At 36.2% G+C, this 9,932-nt stretch overlaps 1 protein-coding gene across 6 annotated transcripts in view; it reads left to right on the top strand.

Moving 5' to 3' along the window:
- The first annotated feature begins 211 nt into the window (after positions 1-211).
- The window catches only part of arfip2b (ADP-ribosylation factor interacting protein 2b), a 54,346-nt gene continuing 44,625 nt past the window's right edge, over positions 212-9,932 (top strand). For 2 of the 6 annotated variants that reach the window (XM_008427259.2, XM_008427257.2), the window contains exon 1: positions 216-256. Coding sequence is in view for 1 of the 6 variants with exons in the window: in XM_008427255.2 (XP_008425477.1) it covers positions 212-256 (45 nt within the window). In the remaining 5 variants the exon portion in view is untranslated. Of the gene's footprint in view, positions 257-9,932 lie in introns of all 6 variants that reach the window. The other 4 variants (XM_008427255.2, XM_008427254.2, XM_008427258.2 and 1 more) reach the window with 4 other exon arrangements.

Below are 9,932 nucleotides of genomic sequence, written 5' to 3'. Positions count from 1 at the left end.
AAATTTTTACTTAGTAAATAAAAACAGTAAGTAAGAAAATAGGCACCCAAACATAATTTTTATTTTTGTATCTTTAGTTTCTCATTGTACCAAGTTCTTTAGTGTCATTTTAGTTAGTCCTCTGCAATTCCACACACAACCGCTAGGGGCGCTGCCGCGTTGGTGGCATTGAGAAGATTGAGCACACAAGAAGAATAAATCTTCTGGTTTAATGTCAAGGAAGCTCAACGTGTGTCTCGTCTTTCTCATACCACAGGTCAGTAAAAATGGTTTTATACATATACATTAGTTCTTGGAATAATTGAAAGGTTCTTGAATCGAATCTCAACTAATGAGTCGCGAAGTTCGCTTAGTAATTGTTATTGTGTACGAAAACGGGACTTGTTCATGAAGGCTAATGGGAGCATTAGGTTATTATAATAACCTAATATTATAACCTCACGTGAGAGCTAGCTGAGGAGCTAGCTGAAAGACAGCGGAGTTCATTTGAACTTGTATTTTTCACTTTTTAAGAGAGTTCTCACTCAAAGGACATTGTTTTGTTTTCTTTATTTTATAAATGTTTTGTTTTTTATGGGTTTGTTGAAAAACCAGATATTCGTTATATTCGTTTGAAACAGTACATAGTATTAAAGGAGCATTGCGCCTTTTTCAGTTTGATATTGAGAGAATAGTTGTTTATGCAAGATGTAAAATATTATTGTTCTACTTAAACAATGGACATTGTTAAAAGCTAAAATGCTTAAATGCTAAAATATATTTCACATATTTTTATTTTGATAGTTAAATACAAAAGGTCTCAGAAAAGAGGACAAGGTATTCAATTTAAAGCACTAACTACAAAATTAATATGGTTTGGAAAAGTAAAAGCTATATGTGAATTAATTTTGTAATTTGACAGAATTCATAATGCTAAATAGAGCATGTTAAAAGAATGATTGTTTGGTTTAAAGGTATATTATAGTCATTTCTGATGTAATGAAGTTAATGGTTCTCTACTTGAAGTATGTTCATGACGTGTTTATAACAGAAGAAGAATAAATCTTTCGTCTTTCTCATACCACAGCATCACACCTTAAGGGAAGATCAACTTATACATTACCCTCAGCCACCCAAAGTTGCAGGGTAACATGAACAACCCTGCAACAACACTGACAGAGACTACCAAATATTTTATTAAAACATATTTTGAAGCGCTCATGTTGCCATGCGCTCCTACAATAGAAACAGTAAATTACAAAAGAAACAGGCCAAAAGCATCATGGATTCTATGCCATATTTAACAATGGTATTGAGGTGCTTTTTACAATAATGCCCAACTCTCTTTGAGTATTAGTTACAAGTTATTAAACCCTCTGGTTATGAAGTACATATCACAGAAATGTTTCAGTTACATAATTTTTTTAAGGTACTAATTGTGGCAGTTGTAATTTTAGAAATAAATTATTTCTAAATGTCTGTTTTTGCATTTACCACTAACAAGTTGAACTGAAATTAAATGTTTAATTTTAAACATTTTAGAGTACGGCAATGCAATGAACTTTTACTTTTTAGGCTTTTTATTTTTATGCTCACCTTTCTGAGGAAGGCCAATAAGTGCGGAGGACAGAGCAGCTAAAACAAAAGGATATGCTAATAACTTCTCTGAGAATACATTTTGAAACTTCTCGTGACTTGACAAAGTGCACAGTCATGGGAAAACCTTCTGCATAAGACTGTTCTTAAATCTATGCCATGTGTTTACATGAGTCAACAGGTGAGTCTGCACGCGATAGCTTGAGAGAGGAAAAACACGCCTACATTCCAGTAAATGGTCGCTTTCTGGCCAAGGTCTAAATTCATGTGGTCGCTGACTAACTGAGATCAAACAATTTCTTTGTCACTTTCTAAAACCGGCGTTTATTTGAAGGCATGAATCTACCTTCTCTGTGCTTCCTAGGGCTGATTAAGCTGTTTTCTGGTTCTAACGAGTCCTCACAGTCAACTGGGAATTTATACACATACTTTGAATGAATTTGAAAAATATGTTCTATTCTTGCTTGAGCTCAAAACATCATCATTGACGGTTTTAAATGATACATTTCTTGCATTTAACTTCAAAATTTAAAAAGAAGGGAAAAAAGCAAACTATTTGTGTAACAATATTTTTTTTATGTGTTTTTCACTTAAACAGATTCATTTTCTAGCTCACTTGTAGCACATTTGGAGCTAATTTGACTGTGTTGCTGCTAGAAGAGCAAATAAATCCATCAAGTCTAAGAAATTTTTAAACTCCATTATAAAAGCAAATCACTATCATATTTAGAAGATTATTATGGGAACTTGCCAGTTTAGTATGAGAATACAACAGCTGCAGCATGCAGCTGAGTGGACAGATGTGCAAATTTGCAGTAGCTGTACCTAGAGGAAACTAAATGTAATTATGAGATTTATGTTGGTTGTAAAATACTTATGATTGAAAGAAACAAGAAAGGAAATAGGACTAACCACCTCAAAATAGGGAAAGTAAGGTAATTTTATTTATATAGCACATTTTCAGCAACAAGCCAATTCAAAGTTACTAAAGAAAAAAAAACAAGACAGCTGGAAAACTGAAGCACACTTTCAATAGTAAAATGTTCCCATATGACATTTAAAACTACCTTCCAAAAAATCCCACAAGAGTTTCCTTTGGCTCAAATCAACTTCCCAGTTCTTCATTAATAAAACGTTCACTCTTTGCTTTTATTTCCCGCCGCCTTCCTGAGACTTAGAATGACTGCAGAGGTGGTTAGAAACTTCACAGTCCATCGGTTATCATAGATCCTAGTCAATTAAAGATTGCATATTCCAGTGGTTCCCAAACTTCCCACCCCAAGGGCTTACAAAGTGCTGTCTGGTTGAACAATGTGTGTGAGCAAAGGGGTTGGGGGGTGGATTCTTAGAGGGGGGGAAATCAACTTTTGGGGGGGCAAAATGAATCGTAGCTGAACATAGACAACACCAGTAGCCAGATGTGTTAAATTTTAACACGTGCCGCATCAGCTCAAGGACAACACATGACGTGTTATTCCTAACACAATTTTTGTCTGTCATTTTAACACAAGTATTGTGTAACTTAAATCAACACAAAAAATGTGTCAAGATGTGTTATTTTGAAACACAAATGTGTAGAATGTATTTTGATAAGATCTTATAAAAATTGACGTTTCAAATTGTGGATATTAGATTATTTTATTACAATCATGCAAATAAAGTTGACACAGCTACAATTTATAGTTCAAACCCTTTCTAATGTTAAATACGATAACATGAACAAAAGAGAACATGGATGAAAATAATGACAAACATCATGAAAGAGAAATGAAAATAAATTCCTGTCCCTTTCAACATTCGTGAGATTTTCAATCGCACTCAAATCTAAACTTCCATTTTCAATACCGAACAATCATGAATCAAAATACAATATTTTGTATCTTGGTGCCACATACAGCTTTCTGTTAACAAAACTCCTCATAACATCTAAAGGATGGAAATCACAAATTTCTGCAAACGTGATCAATTCATAATCACTAGTTTTTTGTACTACATATGCATAAAAATGATCAAAGTTTATTACTTTGATAATATACTTTGTATTTGAACATTTAGTATTTGAACAAAGATAAAAATGGAGACATTATGTGCCAGAAAATGAACAACTTCACCAAATACAGGTTCTTAACATTTTGGACAACAATACATTTCATTTACAAGCTTTAATTTGTCCAATCAATTCAATCACTCTTGCTTTTCTTCGTGTGGAGAATGGAAGATTATAGATGTACTCAAAAAATGTAAAGACAGGTCCGAGTTGGGATGGATAAGACAAGTTACACACCCAGTACAGCTTAAAAAGCTTGTCCACAGCACATGTGAGTCCATCATCTAAGGGGATGGTGACTGTCATTTTTTGCAATGATGACATACTGCTTTGACAACCGCAGATTACCGATGCAGATGAGCTGGGGCTGATGGTTTGTTAATTAAGTAGAGGAATCATTCCAAAAGGATGCTATTGTTGTTCCAGTCTTAAAAACAAAAAATAAGAAATAAAACAAAACACATTTGTTGGTGAAATGATCAGGAATTCAATGTAATTTCTATTTAAAATATTTGTCAAAGGATAAACACCTACCGGCACAAAATCTAGAAGGTATGTTATTGTATCCTTGACGCTACATTGTCTTCCTCTAACGGGGCAGAAGGTGTGTTAGTACCACGAGTATTCTGCAACAAGCCTCCAACTGCCTCCCAGTCAAACATAATCCTTCATCTGGTGGCCACTTGTGCTGACTTGAGGTTGTTCTTTGATGTTTGATTTGATCAACTTTCTTTGCTCAAATATTTTGTAATTAATATATGTAATAATTATTTATTGTAAATATTAAAAAATTGGCTGAATATTTTCTTAGCAAACAATAAAAAAGCATGTATGAAAATTATGTAAGAATAGTAGTAATTTAATGAACAGTGATAATCATTATGTGTTGATTTACTCCCCCCAAAAATACCTTTGCGTCATTTTAAAAATGATAAAATCTCATTACAATACTAAATGAACAACCACAGTTTAAAAATAAATTAAAGGAAATGTTAAAAATAAAAATTTATTTCACAGTAGTTGTCATTGAGATGAATTACCACATGAAAGGCAGATGAATCTGCCATTCATGTTTGTGTACCTGGCATGATTCATGTGTGTACCTGACAAACACAAACTAACACAATTATGTGTTGAAATATTCAAATAAATATTCAACACATACTGTGTGTCATATTTTTATATTCATCTTCTATTGTAAAGTACCGTTTCCTTTTTAATTTCAGAAAAAAATCAGAACAGGAGAATGCAACGTAGGATCATGAGACAGAATAGGAAAATGGAGAAGTTGGAAAAGATCCTGAAAACACAGATGAAAAAGACTGACAAATACCGTAAACGGCATGAGAGACAAAGAAAAGATGGACAATCACCTAAAAGCAAAACAAGCAAATTAGTTGGTCGATCTTTTGTCTCTGATAAAGTCAGGAAAACTCAACTACCATCACACTCTTGTAGAGAAAAGTACCAAAGCTCAAAAACATAAGTCTAGACAAATTATTTCACAACTTGTGTCTGGTAGAATTATAAAGAAATACAGGCTCCAAAAGATAGTTCAGGAAACAATTGGGCTGTCGAGGAGGAGATATGGTGTGGAAAACAAAGCACAAGAAGTTGACTTCAGAAGATCAAAATACATATGCAAGAGAACAAAGTTACATGACAGAGTGCATGATTTCATTTATATATTTCTACTTTATTTTTATATTGATTCTTTTATTTATGTTGGATATATATTCTTATTTAAATATTTCTACTTTTATTTTTATATTGATTACTTTATTATGTTGGATATATATTTATTATTTTATTTATATATTCTTTTATTTATATATGTTGGATATATATTTTATTTATATATTTAGTTTTATGTAGTATATTTATTCTCTTTTATTTAGTGTTTTTGCTGAGTCTGAAACAGGAATACCAGAGCTCCCATCAATTGTGAATGCAACATGTGGCCATACAGGGACCGTTAAGGACCTTGGAAGGCTATCTGTGCTCCCTGTAAAGGTTAAAGCAATGAAAGGACAATGTGCCATCCAAACATATGCCTTCTTGGATCCAGACAGCACCGGAAAAGTTTGCTCTGAAAGACATGTTTAACCATCTACTTCTGTTATGGGGTTCGGCACAGCGTATAGAAACAAAGGAATGAGTCAGTTTTTAAAATATCACCACATTGATGGATTTGTGTTGGTATTAGTAAGGTAAATTAACTTAACTTGCCATCTACTATTAAAAGTATTCAAAGTAACCTTTCTTGTGGACATTAAATACATTTTTATGCAGCTCAAAGCATGTGTTATGGCAACAGATCCAATATCTGTGTCATAGCAACGGTGCTCAAGAAGTCTCATCTGTAACAGTGAACAGAATCTCAGGGGGCGTTTACACGACAACGATCCAACAAAAACGGCACTTTTGCCCCCCCCCCCTCGTTAAACTCGTCTGGAGCCTGGGCTGGTCCGTAGTTCTCTAGATAAGAGCGCTGAACAAGCAGCCGTGTATTTTGCCATCTGGGCGGTGCGGAGCGGTGAAGAGACGCTGAAGGAACCGTATCTGATGGGGAAACGGTAACACCTGCATTCTTATTCTGGATTCTCTGGAAGATAAGATCCGTTTTCTGTTTACACGGCAACGGAAAACTGTATGTTTCAGAAACATCGCACTCTGGAACCCGTTTTCAATCTGTGCCATTGTTAGAGAAAACATTCGCACTACACTTGCGTTTGTAGTGTAAATGTGCACTACAACGCAACAAAACTCTTCCATTTTCCCCCGAAATCGTTGTGTAAATGGGGCCTCAGTGAGTAAGCTGGAAGAACTTCTCAAACGCCAGTATGACCATGATTTCTGTGAAGGATCAACTGACGAGCAAGAAATGTCCAGAAAAGACCAAAAGTTTCTCAATATTATGGAAACACCTGCAGCTATACAGGATGGAAAGTATTGTTTGAACCTGTCATTTAAAAGAATGGATGTCTGTTTGCAAAATAATTTTGCAGTAGCCAAACAGAGATTGCTAAGTCTCAGGAAAAGATTCAAGTTTAGTCAGAATTTTCATCAGGAGTATGTGGAGTATATGAATAACATCATTTCATGCAGATATGCAGAACGTGTACCTGAGCACCTTTTGCATTGTGACAATGGAAGAATTTGGTACATTACCCACCATGGGGTTTATCATCCAAGAAAGAAAGCTCTACGTGTGGTGTTTGACTGTGCTGCAGCATTTACTGCCAGGCCCTAACCTCACTAATACTGCTTGGGGTCCTTATAAAGTTCAGAAAGGGGTCAATAGCCATAATGGAAGACATCAAAGCTATGTTTTGCAGGTGCCAGAAGGAGATCGAGACTTCCTACGCTTTCTCTGGTGGCCAAATGGGGAYATTACACAGGAACCAGTACCTTATAGGATGATGGTCCATCTATTTGGAGCTGTTTCATCCCCMAGCTGTGCAGCCTATGCTTTAAGAACTGCCCATGACAACCAGAATGAATTTCCACCAGAGGTCATAGAAACTGTAAGACTGAACTTTTATGTTGATGATTGCCTTAAAAGTGCAGCCACTGAAGAGGAAGCTATCCATTTGATGAAAGATCTTGTTGATCTGTGTGAAAAGGGAGGCTTCACATTGGAAAAATGGATAAGCAACAGTCGTGTTGTTCTGCAGGCCATCTCAGAAGAGCAGAGAGCTAAAGATTTGAAGATGTTGGACAAAGGCTTATACCTTTTAGGTGCTTTCGCACTGCACGGAACGGTTCCAGCCCTGTTGTGTTCGCATTACACTGGAGTAAGTGGAGGGAAAAAAATACCTCATTAGACCAGGTGATTGCACTATATTGAGACGAATCCATTGCTAATTAAAACTAATAATAAAAATATTGAAAAGAGCACTCTTTACAAAATAAGATACAGTTTAGTGAGAGCCAGCTGTCAACGGAAAATCAATGTCTGACTCCATAACAACCAGCGGCCAATTAGCTGCTGGTTCTAAGCAGAACCGGTTGGCCGGTACGATTGGAACCACAGCTTCTGTGGTTCCATGGGGCCGGGTGGAACCGGTCGCAAGTTGTAATGCGACCGGTTCCACCGGAACAGTTCCGTGCATTGCGAAAGCGCCTTTTGAGTTACTGTCTTTTCTAACTCTCAAAAGCATAGAATTGTGTCGTGCAGACTTTTAAAGAAAAAAATTAATATTAGAAGGATATTTTTTAATGTTCCAGAAGTTCCTGACCCTATGGAGGTTGCTGGTCAAATGCGGGACTTTAAAAGATTTTAATCAGCTCAGCGAAGAGGAAATGGTTCTCATCACCAAAAACAAGGTGATAGAAGGGACCACAATCCCTAAAAAAATTTCTGCAACATTAAGAAGGCAGAAACGTATGTGCAGAAAGGTTCTTGTTAAAGATTATGAGACCAGCCTTCTCAGACAGCTGTCTAGGGCAGAAATTGCAAGATATCTCATTGCATTAACTGTTGTAATTATTGTAGGATTGATAATGCTTATTATCCTCACCCCAATCCAGCCTCACTTCAAGAAAAAGAGAATTAAATGCCCTCAGTTTCCCGGGATGTTCCGGACCGGATTCAAGACACGGAAGGACGTCTTGGGTGCTTCGGATGAATTGCTCCAGTAAAAGTAAGGCAAAAAGAAGGAAAAATACAGCCCAGAGAAATAAGCAAGCCAATATTTAACTCCCAAGACTGAAAGCAAGATTAAGCTGTGTAAAAAGCGAATCTGTTTGCTTCGGTGAGAAACGTTGACTTTTTAGCAGTTTAAAAAAAAACAAACAAAAAAACGGCTGTCAAGAAACGTATCGGCTTCACTTAAACAGTAGCTGGACGTGCCAAAACCTAAAACAAAGCAGCACAAGTGACTAATAAAAGAAAAAAGGATGAAAATGAGGAACTACTGGGAGCTACAGCAGCACCATCAGACCAACCTCCACCATGGCTGCAAATGTTGTTGGACCAACAGTCAAAACAGTTAAAGCAACTGCTAACACCAGTGCTACAACATCAGAGCAGAGAGAGACATCTAGAGCAGTGCAACCAACAACAAGCAACCAAATCCCGAATCCTGGAACTGCCCCTCCTCCCTTAATGTTGCAAGAAAACCCAGAAGCACCCAGTGTTCAACCACACACATCGTTTACTGCGGAATTGGAGGTAATTTGGCAAAGGTCACGTAATGCAGGCCCATCCAACACTTCAGCCATCCATGATCCAACTGTAAGGCGTAGCGTGGGAGACGTACATCAGCGTTCATCTGCGACACATCCTATTTCACAGGATGCATATGGAGGATTTGGCCAGACTGGGAGTCGGCATGAGGTGGCAAGACGACCCCTACATGAAGCAGCCAGAGTTAAGCTGGCAACATATGACGGCAGAGAGGACTGGGACTCATTTTTACTCCCATTTGAACGTCAGGCTTGTAAATGTGGATGAATGGGGCAGAGAGAGTAGATAAGCTTTAATTACGGGAAAAAATGTTAAATTACAGAAAAACTTCTGGAAATTCCGTAAAAAAACTAAATGTACTGGCAGAAAATTACCAGGACATTTTCCTGTTTTTTTACGGATTTTTTTTTTTATTACTGTGTTGTGTATTTGTGTTTGGATGAATGTATAAATGAAGGTGCATGAGAGAGTTATCAATGTTCTTAGTAGAGTTTGGCAATCACACACATATATATATATAGTACATTTAACAGTTTCCTGTGTTTAAAATTTAACATATAAAAACTGTGAAAATGTTCAATTACGGGGGGGAGGGGGTGAGGGGGGAGGCTGTTAAATTACAAAAAAAATTCTGCTGGAAATTTTGTAAAAAAACAGAAAATGTACTGGCATAAAATTACCAGGATGTTTTTCTGTTTTTTTACGGAAATTTTTTTTTTAATACATAATATTTATTAAATTGACATCAATGTCTGTCTTCAGCACTCTTAAATTCCGTACGGTGGAATAAATAACTGACTTCATCAGAATCAGCATTTCAAAAAGAAAATGTGTTAGCTATAATAAGCATTGCTAATTCACATCAAGTTTTATTTATGCACCAAGAACCTTTGTGAAGCTCAAGAACTGGTCAGAGAACATTTCAAACTCTTGGTAACTGGACCTCAGAGTTGGATTAACCTTTTTTTGCAGAACATAAATATAAAATGGACTGTTTTGTTTTATGTTCACAGTGACTAAAGGTAATGAGAGCACACAGTCATGAATCCAGTGTCTTCCACTGTCATTGCCATTAGGCTGCGTTTATGTAGCATTTGATTTTTAACTAAATATTTATAC

The sequence above is a fragment of the Poecilia reticulata genome, linkage group LG14, assembly GCF_000633615.1.
Source record: "Poecilia reticulata strain Guanapo linkage group LG14, Guppy_female_1.0+MT, whole genome shotgun sequence".
Lineage (NCBI taxonomy): Eukaryota > Metazoa > Chordata > Actinopteri > Cyprinodontiformes > Poeciliidae > Poecilia > Poecilia reticulata.
Note: the sequence above shows the minus strand (reverse complement) of the source record. Positions and strands in the feature narration are given on the sequence as shown.